General features: G+C 40.8%; 3 protein-coding genes across 3 annotated transcripts; 2 read left to right on the plus strand and 1 right to left on the minus strand.

Moving 5' to 3' along the window:
* Positions 1-2,218: 2,218 nt before the first annotated feature.
* Positions 2,219-21,295, minus strand: LOC131242354 (kinetochore protein NDC80 homolog). Its single transcript, XM_058240946.1, has 4 exons — positions 20,158-21,295; positions 18,814-19,060; positions 3,273-3,419; positions 2,219-2,932 (listed from the first exon to the last, which is right to left on the minus strand). The coding sequence occupies exons 1-4, from the start codon at positions 21,240-21,242 to the stop codon at positions 2,693-2,695; spliced, it is 1,719 nt and encodes a 572-aa protein (XP_058096929.1). The 5' UTR covers positions 21,243-21,295; the 3' UTR covers positions 2,219-2,692.
* LOC131242356 (villin-2-like) lies at positions 15,081-15,692 on the plus strand. The gene has a single exon (XM_058240948.1). The coding sequence runs from the start codon at positions 15,081-15,083 to the stop codon at positions 15,690-15,692; it is 612 nt and encodes a 203-aa protein (XP_058096931.1).
* On the plus strand, positions 16,280-17,113 carry LOC131242355 (villin-2-like). Its single transcript, XM_058240947.1, has one exon. It carries the CDS (start codon positions 16,280-16,282, stop codon positions 17,111-17,113), a length of 834 nt encoding a protein of 277 aa, XP_058096930.1.
* Positions 21,296-27,125: the final 5,830 nt, after the last annotated feature.

The raw sequence follows: 27,125 nt of genomic DNA on the forward strand, positions 1-27,125 counted from the left end.
TCCAATCCGTTCATAAAGTCACACAGACCTGGATGAAGTCGAAAGCAAAATATCATATTGATCCAAACTTCTGTGAGCCCCAAAAGGCTTTCAATGATATAGATTCAATCCCCCGCTGCTTTTTACAGTGTGGTCCACTATATCTTCGGATCTGTCTTATTTTTTGATACAGCCTTAGAACGAGCTCGCCAAATGGACAGACGGTTTGGACATTACATACCTCATTGTAGGACCCACAGAACTTGGTAACGTAAACACACCAGCCAGTTCGGTGGTGTATAGTACATCAGCCAATCCGCTTCCCTTCTGATTGGCAATGCAGTCGGTCCATAAATTAACAGGGAAAGATGTGAGTGGAGGATACCTGTTGATCTGCCCTTGTACTCGCGTGAAAAAATTAATTTTGGAAGAGATCCGCTAACATGACTCTTTCCTAGAAGCTGGCCTCCTCCATTGGACACTGTTACCCGAATCCCCATAATATTGATGTGGGCCCTTAAAGATGGACATGTGTTTTGGAAGGTGGAGCCCACAAATCAGTTTTTAGAGATTTCTGAGTGAAATGGTCGTTCCACCCTTCTAATGCAGGCTATTCCTTTGACAGGTGCATGTGGTCCATTTTTATTGGGCAATGTCACCTCAAATATCTCCTTCTGCAATGCACAGTCATAGAACCTCTATATCGCTAGTTATCAACATTTGCGTTTAAAAAAAAAAAACTCAGAATGGATGTATAATACATGAATCAAGAATTATGATGATATTCTACTTATATGAAATGGAATAAATGGACCAAAATAAGTGAATTACTGCAAATCAAGTGAGCTCCCATTACAATTATTTGATGGTGAATCTCTCATTCTAATTGGATTTTCTTTGAATTGTGTCGACTGTTGAGGTTTACAATCACACGGCTCATCAAATTACTACAACAGAAGCTGTACATCTGAATCGGTTTTGAAAGGAAGGTGTGGTCTCGCTTTCCTTTGTCACACTAGTGTATAGCTTCTGATACACATATGCTCATGTTCATGGAATCAATGGTTCTGGTTCTTTTCAGAAGAAATTGATTATATCATGGGCCTCTAATACTAAATTACATGGATAATATCAAATAATGTAGTAGATGTAGAGAAAAAGAAAAGATAATTAGCTTCATCTCAAGTGTTGCCCTTAAATCCACGAGGAAAGATAAGATCTCTAAAAATGAAAAATAAAATTAATATTATTGATAGATGTGAGGCTCACTATCATGTCTGCAAAACATTCACTCCATCTATTAATTTTACTAAATCATTTTCAAATGTGATCTCAAAATGAGGCTGATCCAAAACTCAAGTGGACCATAGCACAAGAAATACTGGAAATTGAATGCCCATCATTGAAACCTCATTGGAGCCATTGAAGCTTTACCTAAGGATAATATAGTGTTTTCCTTACATCATGATGGGAATCATCTTATGAACAGGTGAGATGTCACATGGACATCATGATGGGTGCCATAGAACTTTGGATTACATGGCCGCCTGCTGCAGGCAACTCCCCTCTAAAGCAGGGCAGCATGGATAGATCCAAAGCAGCTCAACTTGCCTTATAACCGGCACACCATGACATTTGTATTATATCACTTGGTTAATTCATTTGGGCATGTCATTTTAGGATATGAGTCAAACATGATGAAGATCCAAAACTCAAGTGAACCACACCTCAGAAGAGTGGAGATAAAAACCTTGATAGTTGGAACCTTCCTAGGCCTGTGATCTCTATATGCCATTCAATCGTGGATCATCCAAAACCATTTTTGTGACTGATGAGACCTTGTCTCCATTGTCTATATCCATAGTGGGTCCCAAACCTATTGTTGTGTCATGGGGGCCATTTGCATGTGGGATGCATGCACTAGACCCACGCCATTATGTCCACAACGTATGCTGACAATGACTGTCAAAAATTAAGTTGAAATAGATTTTCCATAAACAAACGTGGGAGAATGACTTTCATAGGAAAAATAGAAGGGTGCAATGAATACCACAGTAATGTAAACGAAATTTGGAGGAAAAATAGGCATACACTAGGGTGCAATGATTATCATAGTAATGTAAAGGAAATTTAAAGGGAAAATGAGACTTTGTTTCACCAATTACCATATTAATATAAAGGAAATAAGCAATGATTACAAATTACTTTACCCGTCTCCTGACAACATCTGCACTGTTGATTCCAAGTTTGGTCTAACTGTAGTAAAATCATAGTGAAGGCATTTTTACATTAATGTCAAATCATCACCAAAATACACCGAGACATTAGTTCGGCTTCAATACTTTCAAGGTAATGCTATGAAAAAGTGTAATGATTACAAGTTCTTTTACATGTCTCCTAAATACATATGTATTTGACCGACAATTCTTTTGTTTGGTTGGGCAGTAGTAAATTCATAACGAAGACACTCTTTAAATTACCAGGGTAATTGGTGAACAAACGGGCCCTAAGCAGAAAACATGATAAAACGCTTATATGATAAGATCTACTATACGGAATGCATATAATACTTTACAGCGTAAAGCATTCATTGTGCAGACAACCAGGCCCTTGCAGGCTTTTCTTTCCCTGCAAATGATGGTGAGGAACAGACCAACTCATTGGAGCAAGAGAGCAAATAAGATGCATAGCATTTGGAGCAGACGTAACATAGTCAGTTTGCTGGTTGGTTGCCAACGCATTCAAGTCTCATCTTTGCTGACAAAGAGGCCTTGTAGGCCTCTGCGACTGCTCCTGCAGTTTCAGAGAGATCCATCTTCATTCCTGAGATTGTCGACTCCATGCACTCTTTGTATTTTGAGACAGCATCTATAAGTGCCAGGAGCTCACACGCACACATCTGGGTTTCATCATCATTTTGTTGGATCACATCCTGCAAGTTTTGTTTACAATGCTGCAAAAAACACAGATCTCCAAAAGCCAGTTAATTCTTCCACCCCACTGCCTACTGTGATGTGGCAATAAATCTGGCCAGTCCAATAATCAGTGGGCTGCACATGTAGATTGAATGCGAAAGGTTGGTCAGTGGCAAGCCAATAAACAGCCCCATGGGCATCCTGGATCTTAATATGTGCAAGCCAGTGGCAAGTGTGGGGAGTGTAAGATTCGGAATCCTTTCTCATGAGTAGCCTTTGCATTTTTCGGTGGAGAAATAAACTCTAAGCCAATGTTTATTGCATGTTTAGAAATTTCAGGGGAGAAATCGAGCTTCTAAAGAAAAAACAAATGAATACCTTCAGAAAAACTTCTGCTTCTCCTTCCATGATATCCAAGTTATGTGTTCTTCTTGCAACATCATCGTGTAATCTATTGGCTTCAGCCGCACATCTGGCCATGTGATCTTGCATTTCTTTCTTCAACAAGCTCAATTGTGCTTCAACCTAACAGAGATGAGTTGCTGTATGTTTAACCATTCAATGTTCAATGCACACTCAAAAGACAGTAGAAAGCTGTCTACTGTACTTCCACTAATGATTTCTTAAAGTGATATGGATTTTGTAAATAGGAAGATAATACTGCATTGCTTGCAATGTATACAGTTATGGAATGAAAATCAGTGATTCAGAATACTTGAAGCTCAAATAGCAGCAGCTTTTGATGGTCTGGTTTTGGATGATTATTATAGAGCCACACTTAGATCAGAGCCCATGATCCATTTGGCCTCTCAGAATAATTGCAACCATTTTCAAAAACAATCAAGAAGACGAGAAAGTGATGGGGACATCTTGCGCACTTGCACGCCCCCTTTACGCACATATGCAAGGAGGGCCCCACCTTCGATCTGGATCGATGACAACATCCATGGAGGGCCTCCTAGTTAGAGGACCGTGTTTTAGTTCCTTGGAGTGGACCCGATCGTCATGTGAATCCTACCATTGGATCTTATGATCGTGGCCCATTACTCTAGATGATCTAGTACTTTGAGTTTTGCTTATTATTGTTATTAGGAATATTATGGACGGTTTAGATTGTTTTGATTAGTTGTTATTTTTGTTACTTCGTCTTTAAGTAATAGGGCGCACATAACACGACTTTTAGGGTATAGGTTTTTCTTATACATAGGCAACCCCTTGTAGGGTTTTTTTCATTGAAGATAATTAATAAAATTCTACGTTTTCCTGCTTCTCTAATTCTCTGAGTTGTGAAAACCTAATTGGGTGCGAAACCTTCTCTTCTTTGAAAAGCTAACTACCGTGGTGCAAAGCCACACCCATCCCAAATCACCCCCATCTCCTGCCCTCCATATTCCTCATCTCCTACAGCCATCTCCTGATCAAATTCACCCATGTTTGCAGCTAATATTTTCCATATAGCAGATTTCCAGAATATGGCCTTACAGGAGGGCTAAAACTTCGGCGGAGCACCGTGTTCAAACCGATCATCCGTTTGGGCTGAAATTTGGAGGGAAGGTGGCCCATCCCTGGCCGACGAGGCCCTAGCTGGCTGATTCCAGATTCGTGGGCCTCACACACGCGTGGGCCTCCATCCACGCACTTGCATCAGGCCGGTTTGCTGTACACACGTACGGGCTAATCATAGGTTCCCTCTCGTCTTTATTTCACTCCTCTTTCACCTTGTTTCCATAACCTTAACCCTAGATCATCTCAAATCCCCAAGTTCTATTCCACTTTTGAAACCCTAGGTTTTCTCGAATTGAAACGCGAGAATCCCTTGGATTGGAAAATAATCCTCTGCATGTGTGGATAAATCTACTATTCTTTAAGCATTGTTTGGTCTATAATTTTTAATTGATTCAGCCCTAACATGTGTAGGCTTAGACCTTCGTAGATTCCCATTGTTGAATGCTTGACGTTATATGGGATGTTGAATTATTGTGATTGTTTTTAAATTTTTATGATCTAAAGCCTGAAATCTTGCACATCATATCTAATTTTCATGTCCTGCATCAAATTTGGTATCAGAGCTTAGGTTTTTCATAGGGGATTGCATTGCATGTTTAGGGCTTAGTCTACTCGCATTTATTTTGCATTAAATTTCATCATATAGGGCAGTTTAGGACCCATCATTCACAACATAGACTGCTGAATTTTCTATTGTCAGAAATTCCCCAATTTTCATTACTGAATTTTCTGTTAACAAACTATTTGGACAGTTATGTTGCTGGAATTTTAAGAGCGTTGAATATTTTTCCTCATATAGAGTCCTATAGGAGTATTTTGTCCCATTTTGATGCATATAGTTGCATTAAAGGACCTTTGAGTTGGGTGGGTAGTTGTATGCCCACATGTACTGGTCGTGGTTTTGGGTTGCACGCTGTACTAAACATGGAGCAATTACAAGAGTCAATGGATAACATAACCCGGGAGTTTGAGTCTTTGGGTAGGTGCTTGGAACAATGTATTGACCAACACTGGGATCAGCTTAATGTGCGCGTTACCAAACTAGAGATCTCCACCTGGGCAAACCCCGCCATTGGGGAATATGCCCAATCTCAGGCAGGTGGTCAGAATAATAGACAAGGGAACGAGGGTAGCCAAAGATACAAACATGGGCGCGCACTCGTGCACCCACCCCACGAGGGGTATCGTGATCATTATGACCCAAATGCGCAACTCCTCAAGGGAGTTAGAGTAGAGGCTCATACGTTCAATGATCACTTGGGCCCTAAAGCTTTTCTATATTGGTTGGTGGATATGTACCATTATTTTAAGTGGTACGACATGTTGAATGCTCGTTGAATCCGATTTGCCAAGATGAAGCTTGTGGGCCAAGCAAAGAGGTTTTGAACTATTGTGGAGCGAAAGAAAGAGAGGTTGAGGGAACTCCCAATAGTCCATCGGGGAGAAATAAAAGAAACTCCTAAGGAAAAATACTTCTCTTTCTCTTATCACTTGAGGTTGGTTGAGGAATCGAAGTCCAAGTCTAAGTCTCTCCATATTCTAAATACCAAAGACCAAGTCAGACTCGACAGTGTACGCCCTTGTGGCTAGGGAAAGTACACCAGATGCTAATGCAGAGTTACCCACTGAGGTTATTCCGATAGTGGATGAGTTTCGTGATGTCTTTCTTGATGATCTACTGAATGAGCTTCCCCCTATGAGGGATATATAGCACGCCATTAATTTAGTTCCTGGGGTGACTCTACCAAACCTGTCTAAGGTGTGGTCAATAAGAGTCTGGGAAATTTGCTCAGGTGTTTAGTGGGGGATCACACCAAGACGTGGGACACTGCACTACCTATCACCGAGTTTGCATTTAATAGTTCTATTAATCAATCCATAGGTTTAAGTCCTTTTAAAGCTGTTACTAGATATAAACCTAGGAAGCTTATTGATCTTGTCCCTATGTCCCTATCCTATAGGCCATCAGAGTCTGGAAAGTCCTTTGCACATCACATTCATTTATTACATCAAGAAATCAGGCAAAAGATCAATACTAGTAATGAACATTACAAAATTTCTGCTGACCAATATAAACGATTCAAGGAATTCGATGTAGGGGACTCTGTGATGGTCTGCATCAGGCCAAAGCGGTACCCTCAGGGAGCCGTTCGTAAATTACACACGCATAGCACTAGACCATTCAAAATTATAAAACGAAACGGTCTCAATGCGTATGTAGTAGATCTTCCACCTTCCATGGGGATTAGTTCTACATTCAATGTGGAGGATCTAGTTACATTTCAGGGGACCACTGATATATTGTCCAGTCTGTGACCTAACCATTCTGAATCCACAGACCTTTCCCTTGATCCATGGCCCCCTCCTGACCCATCTTCCCAGCCTCTACCTCTCATACCTACCCTTCCCACACTCATAGAGGAGATAGAGGATATTCTGAACCATCAGATAATATCGATGTCAGACGGCGGATTTCAAAAGTTCCTGGTCAAGTGAAAGTCACACTCAGCTTCAGACAGTACGTAGCTCACTGAGGAAGAGCTTCAGAGACTTGATCCTGACATCTTGGAGCAGTTCAGGAATTTTGTTTCGCCAGTGGCGAAATCTTCGCAACCGGGGAGACTTGATGGGGCCATCTCGCGCGCATGCACGCCCCCCTTACACACGTACACAAGAACCCACCTTCGATCTAGATTGATGACAACATCCATGAAGGGCCTCCTATTTAGAGGACTGTGTTTTAGTTCCTTGGAGTGGACCTGATCGTCATGTGAATCCCACCATTGGATCTCATGATCGTGACCCACTATTCTATATGATCTAGTACTTTGAGTTTTGCTTATTTTTGTTATTAGGAATATCATGGACGGTTTAGATTACTTTGATTAGTTGTTATTTTTATTACTTCATCTCTAAGGTGCGCACATGGAGCGGCTTTTGGGGTATAAATTTTTCTTATAAATAGGCAACTCCTTGTAGGGTTTTTTTCATTGAAGATGATTAATAAAATTCTGCATTTTCCTGCTTCTCTAATTCTCTGAGTTGTAGAAACCTAATTGGGTATGAAACTCCCCTTCTTCGAAGGGCTAACTACCGTGGTGCAAAGCCACACCCATCCCAAATCGCCCCCATCTCCTACTCTCCATATTTCTCATCTCCAACAGTCATCCCCTCATCAAATACACCCACGTTTGCAGCTAATCTTTCCCCTACAGCAGATTTCCAGAATATGGCCTTGTAGGAAGGCTGAAACGTCGGCAGAGCACCGTGTTCAAACCAATCATCCGTTTGACCTGAAATTTGGAGGGAAGGTGGCCTATCCCTAGCCGATCAGGCCCTAGCTGGTCGATTCTAGATTCGTGGACCCCACACATGTGCGGACCGCCATCCACGCACATGCGTCAGGCCGTTTTGTTGTCCACACATGTGGGCTGATCACAAGTTCCCTCTCATCTCTATTTCACTCCTCTTTCACATTGTTTCCATAACCCTAACCCTAGATCATCTCAAATCCCAAAGTTCTATTCCACTTTTGAAACCCTAGGTTTTCCCGAATTGAAACGTGAGAATCCCTTGGATTGAGAAATAATCTTTTGCATGTGTGGATGAATCTACTATCCTTTGAGCATTGTTTGATCTATAATTTTGAATTGATTCAGCCCTAACATGTCTAGGCTTGGACCCTCGTAGATTCCCCTTGTTGAATGCTTGACTTTCTATGGAATGTGGAATTATTGTGATTGTTTTTAAATTATTATGATCTGAAGCCTGAAATCTTGCACATCATATCTAATTTTCATGCCCCGCATTATAAATATACCTAGAATGTTTCACTTTTTTTTGGCATAGCTTATCGGCAACTCAGTTCTCATACACATGGCAAAAACAAGAGTCCTGTAAATGATGATCAAGTAGGCCAAACCTCGGATGGGCCAAATCCCATAGCTCAAACTAATTGGACAATTCTAACCCTTGGGTTGTAGGTTTTCTTTATAATAAAATGGATGGTCAAGGAACTTCGGTTGACTTTTTCATAACCATCCATTTTATTTCTCCAAAAGACCTCACAATGAAGTGATTAGGATCATAAAATTGTCCAATTGGCGGGATTTTTGAGTTATGGTTCATCTAAGTTGCCAACCTGATAATTGGTTCAGATCCAGCGAACATCTACTACATCCGCGAAAAAGCAAATTGCTGATACTGCAAAGAAAGAACTTAGTTGCATTGATGCCTCAACATTGTGTGACATTTGGGCCAATAAATAGAAGAAATAAGATAGAAGGCAGTTAAACAAAGATAAATATAGACAAGACCTCCAATTGGAGCATAGAGGTCATGTAGGGCACGTTTGGATACCACCAAATAAGTTACTTTTTCTACTTACAGCAGTAGACAAGTGACTTATTTCAGATAAGTAAGTTTGGTTTATGATTAGTCATAAGAAACTTTTTTTTAGTTAAGTACTAAATCACTTCAGTTAATTTTTTCTAGCTTTTCTACTTTTCATAAGTTGCTGAAGAGAGGAATCAAGAGAGAGGAAAGAGAGGAGAAGTTGATAAGGTATGTTGTTGACCAAACATACTTATCTTCTTAATAAGTAGAAACTAAGATAAGCGACTTGTGGCATAAGTAGCTCATCTTAAGCAACTTACGATCGAAACGCCCCCATAGGGACAGCTTACTAACTAAGAACAAGTGCCTAGCTCAAGGCATGGACTAAGCAGACAAGTCCATAGACTCGTGTTTAGGGACACAAGTAGGATGAATGATGTGGACATCAGTGGTGCACCCTTTGAAGTGTACCACAGGAGGAAGCGTCGCCAACAGTGCACTGGAGAAGAGGAGTTGATGTGGATGGACGTTGGGTCCATCGGACCCATTTTCTGACGAGCTATGAGTGCATGAGCGGCATCACTGCTCCCTGACCATAGATCCATGGGTCGGATTTCACACCCTACCACACGGGTGTTGTAGTTTTAGACTTTTTTTTTCTTGTTTCAAGGGCTTTATTGCACTTTCTTTAATTTTTCATTTTTTTTTCCAGAGGTTTTAGTGCACTTTTACTTTTTTTTCATAGCTTATATATATGTGGTAAAAAATCATATTTTGATTATTATTGAATGAATAGAAATTCGTCTCTTTTCTTCCTCTTTATTCAAGAGATTAGGGTTTCAAGATTGGTCCTTGGGTGTTGAGGATTCCACCCCAATTCAGATTTCCTTCTTTCTAGATCTTCGAGGTGCAGAAAAAGGTAAGAATCATCCTCATTCTTTTCTTTTGACAACAAAAGGACCTATACTTTCTTCATCTCGAACACTTCATTCTTCACCCTTTTCGTTTCTCTCTGGATACCCCCTTTTTAGTTTGAACGGAAAAGAGGGATGGTTAGTAAATAGAATCATATTCAAACTTGACTGTGGACTGACTTATGCTAGATCTAGGATATCTTCATATCCCTACGTCCTCCCTTTTTACTGTTTATGTGATTTTATGCAAAAGGGCATAATCCTGACGGAATGACCTCATCTTTGTATTGAAATTTACCTAATCCCTTTGATTGGAAACGGTTAGTTGATTTGTGTATTTATTCGAACATTCTTTAACCTGATCATACGTGCATCTACGATTAGGTCATCATATGTCCCTGCATCAATGAATGATACCTTTGCAACTGCCAATTGGAATGGTAACAACGCATCTCAATACACTTAGGGGCCATTTCTATCCTGGAGTCACAAGTCACGAATTTGCAAAAATCCCAGGTTTTGCTTCAAATATGCCATTTGGATTCTCCAGAGAGTTGCAACTCCCATGTAACTCATATGACCAATGTTGTCAAATGGCATATGCAATATCGTGTGACCCATGGCGGTTGTGCGCATACGCAATCGTGCAATCACATATGCCATTGCTCAGCCCCTCAAAAAAAATTTAAATAAAATATAGGGGAAAATATAAAAAATTCTACAAGTGTAGGGGATTTTTTATTTTTTATTTTAGTTTTATTACCAATGTCATTACAATTTTGTTATATCTATTACATCTATTAGACTATTAGTTGTAGATTATAACAAGTCAACTAACGAGTAATCAAATGAATGCATATACTCAAAAATGTGAAGAAAAAAATACCTAGAAATTTTATGGATGTGATTTTAAACAAAGATAATTCAACATAGAAATACATTACACACTCAAATTTTAAAAATTCAAAAATTGACCCAAGAGAGTATTAGAATGCGTTAGAGAAGAGAAAATCTCCAATGGTCATATTTAAGACTGTTGGGGGGATTGTGCCAAATATGCAATGGCATAATCGCATAAATACGGCATATGCGATCACATACTTTTGTATGTGACCGCATATTGTCCCAACAGGAAATGCCAGTATGGGTTATGCGATATACATTTGAAAATTGGCATATGCGATCACACTTAACAACACTGCATATGACTCCACCTTTCTCTGGATGAGAGAGATAGGTGCAAGCTTGCAACTTGCTCCCAGCTGGTGTGAGCTTGCAATCCGACATTCACCAAAGACTCGACAAACCCACCTTTACACTCCATTCAATATTATTTCCACTGATGGAATCTATCAACAGATTTGCAAATTCTAGGATTTGTTATGACCTTCAATCTAGGATGTCAACCAAACAGTATATCCATCAATTCTACGACATTGAAATCTAGGATTCAAAACTTCCAGGCTCGTAAATCTCCCTGGATTGAAACCTGTACATCCAAACTGCCCCTTCATGCATACTCGACTTGAAGGGGCTGTTTGAAATGCCAGTATGGGTTATGCGATATACATTTGAAAATTGGCATATGCAATCACACTTAACAACATTGCATATGACTCCACCTATCTCTGGGTGAGAGAGACAGGTGCAAGCTTGCAACTTGCTCCAAGCTGGTGTGAGCTTGCAACCCGACATTCACCAGAGACCCGATAAACCCACCTTTACATTCCATTCAATATCATTTCCACTAACGGAATCTATCAACAGATTTGCAAATTCTAGGATTTGTTATGACCTCCAATCCAGGATGTCAACCAAACAATATATCCATCAATTCCACGACATTGAAATCCAGGATTCAAAACTTCCAGGCTCGTAAATCTCCTTGGATTGAAACTTGTACATCCAAACAACCCCTTCATGCATACTCAACCTGTGGGAGTCTCGACAGCATTGTGACTGTCATTATAATGTAGGAGGGAGACGTGAGAATAACAACATGTGGTAGAGAGCACAAAACTAGGAGGGGGAGGTGAGAATAATAACGTGGTAGAGAGCAAATCGTTTGCAATCTTTGTGTCCAAACATCAAATCAAACATGCATGTAACCTAATTTAGTGATTCTTCTTTTGCTTTTGAATGTATTGCTTGTGTTTCCACATGTCTTCTTACATTTATAAATTATATTAATAGACATTGAATACACTTGCATCAATTCAATTAGACAACACATAGATTAGGACCCCATATAAAGAAAACCTATTATGTGTGCTTGTTTTTTGTAATGTTTTGAGTTATAAGTGTGTATTGATGTCTTTTTTAATAACCACAGTTTCATTGAAAAATTCAACCAAATCCCCAATGTTGCCCCATGTTTCCAACAACAGCAATACATTACATGATACAATCGATATATCTCGTGCGATAACCGATATGTATCCGTATCCCAAGAATGTGATACATAACGCGATACCATATTTTGAACACTAACTATGCTTACTGGTCATATGATCTAAAGATCCAATGTTAATGACCTAGGGAACATTTTCTGAGGATGCAAGGCATATCATACCCAATTGAGCAAGAGTAGCAATGAAAGAGGACGGATGATTAAAAGGATCTATTAGCAATTTGACACTCATCCTTGGACAACGTAATTGTATCACCTATCGTACTTGATTGAGCATGAATGGCAATGGAAAAGGATGCATGGTTAGAACGATCTTTTAACAAATTGACATACTCATCCTCATACAACATAACTGTAAAACCTGCCATACTTGATTAGAGGTGTGCATTTGTGGCTTGATCCGGCGGATCCGACCTGATCCGGCCCATTCCGAACAGAACCGATGGCCAAGATCGGGCCTGATCGGGTTGTGATTTCTAGATCCGATTTTTTTTGGGTCGGGTCCGGATAGACCTCTGTCCGGACCGACTCGACCCGGATACCCGAACCGATGGAACTCGAACCGCACCGAACAGACCCAGACCGATAGGTGGGCGGGTAGTATAAAATATATTTTTTATTTTTCACCCTAACTTTCCTGAAAATGGATAGACGATGTGGATAAAACATATGTTGATCAGGTCATAAGGACCCAGATGAAGGGAAAAAATAAGTAACAGCTTGATCGAAAACTTTTATGGCCTACATAACGTTTTTAATGGTCAAAATTCATTCAACATTGTTTTCTATAATGTGGTCCACTTGAGATTTCAAAATACCTCATTTTTTTTCCAATAGCTTAAAATGATCTATAAAATAAGATGGAGGGCATGGATGAAACACATACATCTTGGTGGGGCCCACAGAGCACCGACGTCCAGTGGCAAGGAGAGTAGCCAGTCCGTTTCCAGTACAGCGTACAGCTGTACAACGTCTGGCCTCCTCGAGCTCCGTGTTGTACGAACGGTTCAAAGGAGATCAGAGTTATATGGGCCCCACAGTGATGTATTTATCATATCTACACCGTTCATATATTTTTAGAGATAATTATAGAGTATTATTCAAAAAATAAATAATATCCAAAGATCATGTGGCCCACACCACAAATAGCAGTAGAGAATGATTTTCACTGTTAAACCATTCGTGTGGTCCACTTGATAGTTAGATCCATCTTATTTTTCGTCTCAAGCCTTAAGACGACTTGGAAAATGGATGAACGGTTTTGATATAACACATACCCTATGATTAGACCTACAGACCTCGCTCACATGGATTAAGATATCACCTCGTACAGGCTCTGCTTGCGTGAAAGGCAAGTAGTTCGATTTTGTGCACTGCATGTCAAAGATTCAATAAAAACGCTATATACGGTAGATTAAAAGTTCTTTCATAGCTACATGGGGCCCACCTTGATATATATGTTTTATCTAAGCCGTTCATCAATTTTTACATATTATTTTAGCCATTGACTACAAAAAGTAGGTATATTAAAGGTTAAAGTAGACCACACCACATGAAACAATTTAATTAAATTTATATATCCGAATTCTACCCAACCCGATCCGACTCGGTTTTCCTAACTGAGTCGGAAACTGTTCGAGTCACGGAAACCATGCATCGGATCTGTCTGAATCATGTGACCCGGATCCGGGCATGGATCGGATCAAGTTCGGGTCAAGCCTTTGGGATTTCAAGTAGGGTCGAGTTGGACCTAATCCACTCTGACCTGGACCAATGCCCAACTCTATACTTGATTCACAACGAGCTAAAACAGGCTTGATTGCATAGCCTTCGGAACCATCATTATAAAATTGAACTCAATTCACCCAAACTATCTTGCCAATGAAGTCTCAACACATATGATCGTGCAGTTAGAAAGCTCATAATGAGTAGGGTTGTCAATGGGCCAGTCTAGCTCAACAAGCTTTTAAGCCTAGCTCGCCTCGAATCAGGCTCAGGAAGCAATGTCAAGCCCACGAGCCAAGCTCAGGCTTAAAACTCAAGCCCATTTAAAAAATAGGCTGGACTTAGACCACATCAACAGCCGTCAACCCAGCTCGACTGCAGTCCGGCACATCATTATTAGGGCTATAATGGGCAATTTTGTAATATGTTAAAACTCATCTTTTCTCCATCAAAGTCAACCCTCGTCGCCCCCCTCTCTACAAGAACTCAACTAATGTAGGGGCATTTTCACACCAGGAGTGAGTGGGGTCGCCTGTGGGATGCGAGGACAGGCCTGGTATGAAAATGCCCCTACATTAATCACTCCCGGTGAGGAGTCTAAAACACGAGACCTCCCACTCTAATACCAATTTGATGTAAGACCGATGTATGAACTCAAATATTGGTGAGATCAATCAGCAAAATTAACTTAATTATAAAAAAACACACAAAACTTGCTATCATCATCACAAATATCAAAATCCCAAGAAGAGATCATGCATAATTCTAGCCTAGGTTATCAAATATCATCCTACAAGACCATTGAATAAAGAAAACTAGGATCTAATGACTGTGGGGACATCCAAATAGCACAAGGTAAAGCCTATTACAAAGGAGAAGATCTAATAATACTTAGGGTGAAATTAATGTTTAGGAAAATTGGGAAAAACTTAGAATTAGGGTTAATGGGGCAAATTGGGTAGAGAGGTTAAAGGGTTTTAGAGGAAAACGCGCTGTCAAATTGAAGCAGGTTCCATTTGCTCGTTCTTCACTGAATCATGATGATGTGTTTATCCTGGACAATGAGCATAAGATTTATCAATTTAATGATGCAAACTGCAATATCCAAGAAAGAGCAAAGTCTTTGGAAGTAATTCAGTATTTCAAGGAAAAGCACCATGAGGGAAAGTGCGACGTTGCAATTATTGATGATGGAAAGCTTGTAGTCAAATCAGATTCAGGTGAGTTCTGGGTCCTTTTTGGTGGTTTTGCACCCATTGGAAAAAAGGCTGCAAGTGAAGATGGCGTTACCCTGGAATGCTTTATAGCATTGCTGATGGCGAGGTGAAGATGGTAGCTGAAGGTCCACTTACCAAAGCAGCATTGGAAAACAACAAATGCTATTTGCTGGACTGTGGGGCTGAAGTATTTTTCTGGGTTGGCCGAGTAACACAAGTGGAGGAAAGAAAAGCTGCAAGCCAAGCTGCTGAGGAATTTATTGCTAGTCAAAATCAACCAAAATCCATCCGCATAACCCAGGTTATTCAAGGGCATGAGACACGTTTGTTCAGGTCCAATTTTGGGTCTTGGCACATGGGCTCAGGGACTTCTGGTGCAGAGGATAGACGAAGAGGAAAAGTAGCAGCTATGCTGAAGCAGCAAGGAGTTGATGTCAAAGGAATCACGAAAGGTGCTCCTGTAAATGAGGGAGTCTCCCCGTTACGTGAAGGAGGTGGAAAATTTGAGGTATGGTGCATCAATGGCAGTGCAAAGACCCCAGTTCCCAAGGAGGAGATTGGCAAATTCTACGCTGGAGATTGCTACATTGTTCTTTACACATGTCATTCTAGTGATAAGAAAGAAGATTACTTCTTATCCTGTTGGATGGGGAAGGACAGTATTCAGGAGGATCAAATGATGGCTGCTTGATTAGCTAATACAATGTCAAATTCCTTAAAGGGGAGACTTGTTCAGCGCCGTATTTTTCAAGGAAAAGAGCCACCACAATTTATTGCACTCTTTCAGCCTATGGTCATCTTGAAGGGTGGAGTCAGCTCTAGTTACAAAAAGTTTGTAGCAGAGAAGGGTTTGAATTATGAAACTTATGCTACCGATGGTGTTGCACTGATCCAAATTTCTGGTGCTTCAGTCAATAACAATAAAGCAGTTCAAGTTGATGCGGTCGCAACATCCTTAAGTTCTACTGATTGTTTCGTGTTGCAATCTGGCTCTTCAATTTTCACTTGGCATGGAAACTTTAGTACATTTGAGCAACAACAGCTGGCAGCAAAAATTGCTGAATTTTTGAAGCCCGGTGTTGCTTTGAAACATGCTAAGGAGGGAACAGAGAGCTCTGCATTCTGGTTTGCACTTGGAGGGAAGCAAAGTTACACAAGCAAAAAGAGTGCTCAAGAGACTGTTAGAGATCCCCATTTTTACACATTTTCATCGAATAAAGGAAGTTCGAGGTCACCAAGGTTTTCAACTTCTCTCAAGATGATCTATTGACTGAGGACATGTTGATACTGGACACACATGCTGAGGTTTTTGTTTGGGTTGGTCAGTCTGTGGACTCCAAAGAAAAGCAAAAGGTTTTTGAGATCAGCCAGATGTACATAGAACTGGCCACAACAACGGAAGGGTTATCTCAAGATGTACCTTTGTACAAGGTGGCAGAAGGGAATGAACCATGTTTCTTCACTACGTACTTCTCGTGGGATTCTACAAAAGCCACTGCTCAAGGAAATTCATTTGAAAAGAAGCTTTTGTGGCTCTTTGGAACAACAATTCATGCTCTGGAGGGCCATGATAAATCCAATGGTTCGAGTCACAGTGGACCAACTCAACGGGCTTCAGCATTGGCTGCTTTCTCCTCTGCATTCACTCCATCTTCTGGAACCAAAACTTCAGCTCCAAAGCCATCTAGTTCAAGCCAGGGATCACAGAGGGCAGCTGCAGTAGCAGCTCTCTCGTCAGTCCTTACAGCAGAACAAAAGAAGGGCGGAGATGCCTCTCCCACACGGGTCAGCAGAAGTCCTTCAGCTGATCCATCCGATAGGACAAAGGGTGATAGTTCTCCCATGGTGGAGGATACTCAAGAAGTTTCAGACGACAAGGAGACCATACAGGGAGGAGGATCTCCATCTGGATCTGAAAGCAATGGAGAAGATTTGACACCGAAGGAAGCCTTACCATCCGACGAGAATGGAGGCGAAAGTACATTCAGTTATGAACGTGTGAAAGCAAAGTCCAACCCAGCTAGTGGGATTGATTACAAGCGAAGAGAGGCCTATCTATTTGATGCCAAGTTTGAGAGCTTGTTGGGGATGACAAAAGAAGCATTTTATTGACAGCCAAAGTGGTGTCAGAGCAGGAGGCTCAAATAAATTTTGGCCAAAATCCTTTCCCAAAGGATTAGAGGCATCCTTCATACAATTGTATCTCCCCTTCCAGAGTGCTTTTGTGGCAGGTAGACAGATTTTGGACAATGCGCCACGAAACTTTGTATGCTTGTGTCAAACAGGGGAGTCAGGGAGCTGTCTGTAAATTAGATCTCAAGAAGGCATATGACCATGTTAATTGGCCCTTTCTAGATAATATGCTTCTAAAATTGGGATTTAGTTCAAAATGGAGATCTTGGATTTACTCTTGTATGTTGTCAGCAAAATTTTCGATTCTTATCAATGGCACTCTATTTGATTTCTTCAAATCTTCGAGAGGTCTCAAAAAGGGAGACCCTTTATCCCCCTTTCTTTTTATAGTGGTTGCAGAAGCCTTAGGTAAAATGATGTCTCAGGGACAAGATGAAGGTCTTTTTCAGGGTTTCTTGATTCCTAATTCTTCATTATGCATTAGTCGTCTTCTTTTTGCAGATGACAACATTCTGTTTTGTGAAGCTTTTGAGTCCAATGTGCTGAATTTAAGGATTACCATGAGATGGCTCCAGGTAGTCTTTGGTCTGAATATTAATCTCTCAAAAAGTGAACTTTTGGGAGTCAATATCTCTCAAGACGAAATTGACAGGTTTGCGGAGCTGTTTGGGTGTAATCCGGATTCTTTCCCTTCTTATTTAGGTCTCCCACCCTACTTGGGTAGATCCCCTCTCCATTTATGGGACAAGGTTGAATGAATGCAATGGGTTTCTTTTCATAAAACAAGAAACCTTGAAATCACTAGGACGTGTACCTATGACCTAAATGATGCCATAAAGGGGCCTTCAATAGATAGCAAACAAGGCAGCATTGAGATTCAGAACCAATGTTGGGAAGTCAATTGATTCTTCCAATTTCATCACCCAATTTTTTTCAACACCTTAGCAAAGCCAGCGTAGGTTTCCGCAAGATCTGATGGAAAAGGTATCCCATCTTGACCACCTATTCAAGTTTGATGGAAAGACGTACTCCATTGCTTGATATATTTTAGAATGAGAAATAATGCTTCCCTAGTAATGTATAGCTTTTGATACAAAACCGAAAGGCATTACCTTGATTAGTTGTTTTTCTTTATTGAACATTTCCTTTCTCGGTGACTTCGGAAATTTTCACTTATTTTAAATATCTGGCATTGGCACCTATAACTTATTATGCTACTATTCTTCATGGAAAACAATACTGTGAGAAACCACACAAGGACAAGGACAAAAAAAACTACACAGCCCATTTTATTAATGAGTTTCAATCAACATAGGTGAGATAGGTAATTCATGTATGGTAGTAAGCAGACCATGCAACCCTCTCTAGCTGTGGCACTCTCATTGCGATCACCAACAAGTATAGCACAAAAACTAAGTGTGCATGACCTTAATGAAGGTGGACGCAAGTTGATATGCAGTAGGATTGTTTGCTATGGACCTTACGGTCATTTGCAACGGCATTGTGGAGGAAAATAGGGCTTGCTTCCACAGAAATGTGACAAACCAACTCCAAGTTACCGAAGTGCAAATTTCGCCAATTCCAACAGCAAAGATGGCCAAATTAATTAACAAAACTTGCACCAAATGTCAGATGTATAAATGCATATAGGGTGGTGCATGGAGCTCTTATATACCAACCTCTTCAATCTTGGTCTGAAGAGCAACAAGCCGGTTTTTCTTTTCCTCTAGTTTTGTAGAATTTTCCCGTGATTGTTGTTGAAGAGAAATGAACTCCTCCAGTTTCACCACAGAACTTTTCTTGATATCATCAGCCAAAGCAGTAAGTGCAGGTTTAAGTGTTGATTTATGGCCAATCCCCAATACCTCAGCTGGTGATGTTCCCTTTGCATTCAGCACATATTGGAAATCATTTCCAAGCTTTAGCCTAAAAATCATGTAGACAGTACTAGTCATTAAGCATCCACAAAACCAATCCAGAACTTAGTGCACATACATGTACTCCAAGGAAATCTTAAGATCAACAATGAATGCAAACTAGAATGAGTTTAGAACGCATCTCCGAGACAGATGAAGGCTTCGTCAGCAGATTAATAAATGGGATGTGTAAAGGAATGATTCACATTTTAGTTGTTAGGAAGGGTGGTCAAGAAAGATTGCTGAATTCAAGGCGCTATTTTTTTTTAACATGAATACAGGGCAGTAGCTAGTGGATGCCATCAAAATAAAATAAAATAAAACAAAGCTTGAGAGATTAAAGATTTTAAAAAAACCAAGTTTTGAAGGCATGTGGCATGACAAGGTGATCATAGATACTGCAACATGAACTCAAGCATAGATGAAGAGCTTTCTGCACCGCTGAAATCCACAAGCTCAGGTAAACCTCAATGAAGGAGGCAAACTTATTGGAATCACAGAAGAACTACTTCATTTTAAATTTGAATGAAATCAATCAGAATTGATTCATTAGGCACACGAAAGATGGCATCGGATTGCAGCATAAATTTGGAGCAACTCACTCCTAAAGGCGAGTGACCAACTCATTAAAATAAAATATATGCTTGAATATCAGCTCGTGTCTTAAAAAGGCACTCAGAAGGAAAACAACATAAGTCTCTAGTTTATTGAAGAGGAATCATATGGTTTGGGATGATCAAAGAAAGATGGGACTTTTGTTAAGAACAGAGAGAAAGCTACATGGGAGATGATTTGCTTCCCTTGAAACTAAGGAAAACAAAATGTTTATCATATCAGCCATGTTCCTATGACCATCGACAATATCATCACCTCTGTTCAAAGATTTAACGGTGATAAAAAGCAGGCCCTGCTGTCACTGACTTTCTATAGGGGTTGTGGGGCCACAGGGTCCCACTTGCCATCACCAATTGGACAGATGGGTTCACATCATAGACTTCATACAGGATCAATATTTAAGTATTCAAACCATGACCAAGAACAGATATGTAACATAATGTAATTGTGATTTAGAAAACAATGGGGAAGAAAGAAGATAATCAAAATTACCGCCTGATGGCCTGATTGCATTCGCTAGCAAGCCCCTCCAACTCCTTCATCTTCTTCCCCACCGTCGCCTCAAGTTCCCACATCTTTTCCTCCCACCCGTTCCTTCCGGCCTCCGCATCAGCGATATCCTGCTCCACTGCCTGCAGTTCCCGCTTCATCCTCTCCACATCTCTCACATTAACTGCCTGTGAATCAATCTGTTTCCTCAGCCCCTCGTTCTCAGTACAAACCCGCTGATTCTCCTCCACTTTCACATCCAATTCCTTCTGCCTCTCCTCCAACCCCTTCTCCAATGCCACAACCTTACTCTCATAACTCTCAATGACAGCATGGAATTTCTCCGAATCCTTGAGAAGATCCGCCTTCTCCTTCTCCAGCAACTCCCTGGCTGAAGGAGCCGACCGGATTGCCTGCAGCTTCAATTCGAGTTCCTCGGCCTCCTTTTCTAAGGTTTTAACGGCGTCATCCGCAGCGCCCACCTGTTGCTCGAGCTTCTGCATGAAGTCGCAGTCGAGCGCGGCGGCGGTGTCATCGTCGCCACGGATGAAGTGCGAGTAGCTCTCGACAATGTAGAGAGCGAGATCGTTGGTCAGGGAGTAGAAGGGGGACGGATTGGATGCAAGGTGGTCCCTGTATCGAGCGATCTGGACCAGCCAATGGATGGAGGCGAGGATGGTGGGCCATGCGTGGGGGGTGCTGGGGGCTTTGAGGGCGGATTTCTTGAGATTGACGGGGCAACGGAGTTGAGTTAAGAGGACGGGGAGGTCGTCTTCGAGCTTTGTGGGATCCGATGTGGTGGACCAATCGAGGCGGGCGAGGAGGAGATGGAGGGTTTGGATGATGTCTTTGGCGGAGGGGAGAGGAGGGCGGAGATGGATGGGGTTGGAGAGGGAGGAGAGGTAGGAGTTGATGGTGCGGAGGGCAGAGGCTTGCGAGGCGCGGTCGGTTGGGATGGCACCCGCTGTGCCGATGGAGGATGGACGGCTGCTACAGAAGCTGGCGTCGGAGTCGCGGGAAGAGAACCTGTGGGTATCTACTACGGAGGGCCGGTCCGTCGCGGGCTTCGTCTGACGTCGGCCTTTCATCTCTCTCTCTCTCTCTCTCTCGCTGCTTTTCCCGCCCGATTGATTTCCAATTCAAAAAGGGTGCGCCCTTGTTTCGAATGGGAGGAGGAGACAGAGGATTGAAAAAAAAAAAAAAAAAAACTTAGGATACTCCGGAGGAGTGTGGTGGATGATACACAGGCACACAATTAGTTCAAGTTTAACTGTCCCATCTACAGGTCCCGGTTTAGATGCATCATTGATATAAAAAGAAAAAAAAATTACAAGTATTTAATTTTCTGACCATTGGATTGGTGGACATTTATTGGATAAGTGAAAAAAAAAAAAAAAGGCTAATGGTCCTCTTCATCATAAAGGTGTCCACCAATCAGAGGACGAGCAGTCTGATACTGGGACCGTGACTTAGCGACAGTTGGTTTCGAAAATTAACCGGTTTAAGTTGGTCCATGTCCCGTGTCTAATTTTGTGAGTACCTATGCATGAAGTGTCATGGTTTACCATAGTATCAAATATCTCCATTGCAGTCACTCCAACCCGGTTAGTTGACCTGGGCGCGGCTTCGGTGGATTGCGAGATGACGTGGGGCCCACCGTGATGTATGTTGCTAACATCCCCTCTGTCTATTTTTTTTTGAAAGCTTATTTCAGGGCACAAACCCAAAATGAAGGAGATCCAAATATGAGGTAAGATCACGCCTTAGGAAATAGTGGTGTTTGACAATTAAAAGCTTCTTGTGAGCCACAAAAGTTTTGAATCAAGATGATATTTGTTTGGTCCTTTCATCCATGTGTTTGTGACCTTTATGAACAAGATGAAATGAAAATAAACATTCCAATGGCTTCAAAGTAGTTTAATGGCAAGTATTTAATCACCATTGTTTCTCATAGCATAGTCCACTTGAGATTTGGATATGCTTCATTTTTTTAATCAGAAGGAAAATTAATAGGCTATGTAAATGCCGATCATGTAAGAAATGTGAATAATAGGAAGTTAACTTTCGGTTACTCATTTGTACTGGCGAGTGAAGCAATCAGTTGGATGTTGAAGCTTTAGTTATTAGTTGTTCTTTCCACTAGCGAAGCTGAATATATGGTGGTGATGAAGATTTTTAAGGAATGTGTTTGGTTGCATGAAATGATTAGCAAACTCGAGTTTTAACATGAGGCTGTGCCAATTAATTGCGACGGTAAAAGCGCAACTAACTTGGCAAATAACTTGGTTTATCATTCTAAAACTAAATATATTAATGTTCGTCATCATTTTATTTGGCAAGTGCTTGAGGAAGGTGATATTACCCACACGAGCATAAATCGAGCGAATATGCTTACAAATGTGGTTCCCACAAAAAAGTTCAAACTTTATTCAATTTCTCTGAATTTGGTGAAGCTTCGATGAAGACAAAGTGTGCACAAGAAGTGACAATTATGGTAAAGCTATGATGGAGGTAATTAGAGATGGAGCTTGTAGTTGTAGTTCATGATGATTGAAGCTGTGGTGGAGATAATTGTTAGATGTCTTCAATTTGTGCTTAAAATAGGGTCTTGGTTGATTGATCAACATGGTCAATTGATCGAGAGCACCCCTGGACTTTGCATATTGGTCTTTGGACAGTTTTGGATAGTTTCGAACAATTTCGATCGATCAAACTATTAGGTCAATCGATCAACCATAGTCGGAAAAAATTTGTAAACTCTGTTAACACTTTTATACATGTTCGATTGGGTGCTTGATCTATTGATACTTAGATCGACGACGCATGCAATTTTGTGTAATTACGCTGATGTTGTTTCCTATTCCACGTGTAACGCTATATATATATAGGTGTAATCGCGTGTACCTGTACATGCTTTGTTTGTGTTTGCTTATCATCATATGATTTGAATTCAGAATTTGCTTTCGTGGCCCCCAGCAAAACTTGTGTATTATTCTATTGAGAATGGATGAGTATAAATATAGAAGATATTGAATATAAAATAAGTATAATAAAATGAAAATGTATAAAAATAAATACACAATCAATATGTATACACGCATGCTCCTCACACTTGAGATGATTTTTAAGGGAAATCATTGAAAATTCGGAGACAATGTAAGGAAGTGAGGGACATTATATGTCTTCGTGTAAAGGAGTCAATAACCTGTCATGAGGATAATATATAATGAAGAGAAACTGTGCCTGCCAAATACTCTTTTTGTGTGCAATTCAGACGACGCTCTTATTATTACAATGCAAGGGAGTAGGTGTGTCAAGGTATTCCCAAGCTAGCTAGCTAGTAACTATTTCGGTTGGGCAATCTCAATGGTAGTTAATCCCCTGGATCAATACTCAGTGATGGATTGGGAAAGATTTTATTGTCTTCTTTTTAACTTTTTTCAAAAAAAAATAAAAGAATCTCTAATAAACATACAAAAGCCTGTGATAAACTTTTGATTAAAGATACTTTCAACAAAATCAGAATTTGAATATACCCATAGCTCAAGAGAGAGCTAAAAGGACGAAGAGGGCTCAATCATATCAAATGATGGATAGCTACGAGATGAACAGGGTAATGTGCACTAAGAATTTGATTAACCAAATGATTAATATAAGAATGAAGGAAACAAACAAATTCGAATCATGAGAACTCTGCTGAAAGCCCGTTGTCAATACTATTGAGCTAAAATTTGTCAATACTATTGAGCTAAAATTCTGAAAACAAGCACCCTGGGCTTATTTCAATCCATATAAAGAACTTTGTACTTGGCACACATGCTTTTCAAGATTAACCCAAAAAAAAAAAAAAAAAAAACTAAACTTATGATGGTAGCTGTGAATAAATGTATTCTTGAAGATCCCATTAAGAAATGCATTTTTGACATGACATCAAAACCAGTATAAAGGTCATTGACGGATTACAACTATAGAAATCAGCGTCTGAACTGTCCTCATATGAACAAAAGTCTGCAAAATCTATGATAGACCGCTGATTGTAGTCTTTAGCTACAAGACGAGTTTTATAATGTTCAACATTTTCATATGCTTTAATTATAATTTTATATACCAACACAACCAATAGAATGTTTTCCTCAAGGAAGAGTTGTTTTTTGACAACCAGTAAAGCAAGGTGAGGATGGTTTTTGGAGCAAAAAATGTATAATGCCAGGCGTGACTGTAATGGCAGATTTGCGTGTAGGGGCTATGGCAGATCTGTAGTTACAACGGTGCGAGTGAGCAGTAACCTCGGAGAAGAAGGGGATGGCAGGGCTTTTGGGTCAGGATGTGGTAATTGGGATTCAACGACCGGTGCTGGATGGCTGAGGGAATCCATGTAGGCAACGGCAATGTGTGAGAATCAGGTAGGCAAGGGCGATGCATGCGGTGGTGGTGGACGGAGGTTGTAGTGAACGAGGGTTGGTGAACGGCTTGCAAGGGACAATGGCCGTAGTGACAACTTAATGAACTGTGGAGATCAGGATGTGACAATAGGCATGAAAATGAAATTCCCGAATCAGACTCGATACCATGGAAAGAGAAAAACTGTGTAATTTCATTGATAATGAATGGGTATAATAAATAAAGAAGATACAGCTTATAAAATGCATATAATAAATTAGGTAGGCATACAAATAAATGCACACTCAATATACACATGTACGCAATATATATTCACACATCCAAGGCAGGATACAAGAGAACAATTTTCTGAAATACCCAAGTTACAACTGTAAGAATTGAACCTCGTGTCTGCAGTAGAAAGCCTCCGATCACATGAACAAAACACTAGAATTCCTCATGATTGCAAAAGAAGAGAAAATGAAGCTATTGACCACCTTCAAATCAATTGTAAAAGGCCAAAGGTTGGAGTCAGCGTAGGATGCAAAAGAACAATAGGCTGGATCATTACCCGAATCATGGGCTGCAGTTTTAAGAATTGAAACACTGTATGCTGTCCAATGGCTCCAGTCAAATATATGGGATACTAGAAATCTTCATGGTAAAGAAGAAAAATACAGCAATGGGCCACCTTTAAATCAACTGAAAAATACCAGGTTGGAGGCAAGGATATTCTGATCTGGGCGGGTAGGACACAAGCAAACAATCATCTAGCTAGATTATCAAGTCATGAACTATACTTGTAAGAATCGAAACTAGCATATATGCTTAGACATGGCTATCTGGTAATGCTCAATGCTAATTTTGATGCCTTGCGAGACTCTTGAAACCATTTATCCTAGAATGCCCCACTGTGATAGTGTTGGGGGCCTTGCACAAAACCTTAGGATCTAGCCTCCCAAAACAAACCAGAATTATAGGATAATAAAGTGATGAAATAAATCAGAGCATAAACCACACCATACAAGAGATTTTTACGTGAAAAACCCTCAAAGAGATAAAAACCACGGGACCTCGTTCAGATCAACAATCCACGATGAAGTAGAACGTTACAACTTTATTTACTCACGCTGGAGTGGATGAACAATAAGAGAATAAAAAAAGAGGAGAAATCTCACCGATCACAAGGACGTAGAAGCGCTGAAATTGTTAATTGCACAGTAGATCACCTCCACGAGCATAACCTCCCTTCTACAAGCTTCCTCTCTTTCTTTCTCTCTCTCTCTCACACATTTGATAGCCCTAAACCCTTTAGCAAACCCTTGCAAAGCTTTAGAAAACCCTCTTGCATTACCTAGAAAGCCCTAAGTACCTCATATTTATAGTTTAGGAAACTCCCTTTTGCATGGGTGCGAAAACCGCCTAGAAATTTCGAATCCCGCACAAAATCGGACTAGAATTTGCGTAACTTCAACTGGTCGAGCAGTGTCCTTGACCAGTCAAGCAGCCCACTCGACTGGTTGAGCACCTCCCTTGATTGGTCGAGCACCACGGGAAAAAATAACCCAAAGTCACTGGACTTTGAGTCGAGTCAGGGCTCGACTGGTCGAGCACCACCCTCGACCGGTCGAGTGAGGCTCATGATCAGAGGAAATCCCATCAAAACTCCCCCTTTCTGACCCAGGAGGGATTCACCTTCTTCAAGATAGCCCGGTTTCTACAGACCTCAAACTTACCCTTGAGCAAATTCTTAGTCATCATTTCTGACTCATTATCGTCTATGTGGACCTTCTCAAGTTGTAATACCTTCTGTTCCAAAGTATCCCTGATCCAGTGATACCGAATCTCTATGTGCTTCGACTTGGAGTACTGACTTGGATTCTTTCTCAAGTGTATAGCACTTTGACTATCGCAATAAACTATGTGCTGCTCCTGCTTCAGGGTAAGTTCCTGTAAGAACCTCTTCATCCAATGCATCTTTTTACATACCTCTGTGACTGCAATGTACTCGGCCTCTGTCGTCGACAATGCTACGACCTTCTATAGCTTGCTCCACCAAGAAACCGGTCTCCTTGCAAACGTGAACATGAACCCTGATGTAGACTTCCTGGAGTCTATGTCGTCTGCCATATCTGCATTTGTGTAGCCCTCTAATACAGGTTTTTCGTCACCATAGCATAGGCTCAACCTGGATGAGCCTCTTAGATACCACAGTATCCACTTCACCATATCATAGGTGTGGTTCTTATACAAGAATTTCATCTCCTCTTACATAGCTTTCAACCACTCCCCCTTATGCTCGTCGGTTAGGGCCTTAGAATAATCTTCTGGCTCTCCCCCATAAGTCAACATAATGTACTCATGCGGCGAGTACCTCTTGGATGATTGTCTGTCCCTAGATGACCTCCTCACCTGTGGCTCAACAGGTGGATCAAGTGGGGGCTGCTCCCCTGGTCCATCTTCTAAAGGAACTCTCTCGTCCTCTGCACCTTGCTGTACTCCCCCATCATCAGGCACCACTGGAGGAATAATTGGATTCATGTCCTCTAGCTCACCTGAGCTAGGATGGTTCTTCTCTGGCTTACCAATGT

This window comes from Magnolia sinica, chromosome 4 (assembly GCF_029962835.1).
Source record: "Magnolia sinica isolate HGM2019 chromosome 4, MsV1, whole genome shotgun sequence".
Classification (NCBI taxonomy): domain Eukaryota; kingdom Viridiplantae; phylum Streptophyta; class Magnoliopsida; order Magnoliales; family Magnoliaceae; genus Magnolia; species Magnolia sinica.

Excerpts from the sequence above, each read along its gene's own strand:
- LOC131242354 (XM_058240946.1), bottom strand. The coding sequence starts at position 21,242 with ATGAAAGGCCGACGTCAGACGAAGCCCGCGACGGACCGGCCCTCCGTA. Across the intron at positions 3,420-18,813 it reads TTCAGACCAAGATTGAAGAG|GTTGAAGCACAATTGAGCTT; the intron begins GTTGGTATATAA and ends CATCTCTGTTAG. Across the intron at positions 2,933-3,272 it reads AAGCAGAAGTTTTTCTGAAG|CATTGTAAACAAAACTTGCA; the intron begins GTATTCATTTGT and ends TGTTTTTTGCAG.
- LOC131242355 (XM_058240947.1), top strand. The coding sequence starts at position 16,280 with ATGTTGATACTGGACACACATGCTGAGGTTTTTGTTTGGGTTGGTCAG.
- LOC131242356 (XM_058240948.1), top strand. The coding sequence starts at position 15,081 with ATGCTTTATAGCATTGCTGATGGCGAGGTGAAGATGGTAGCTGAAGGT.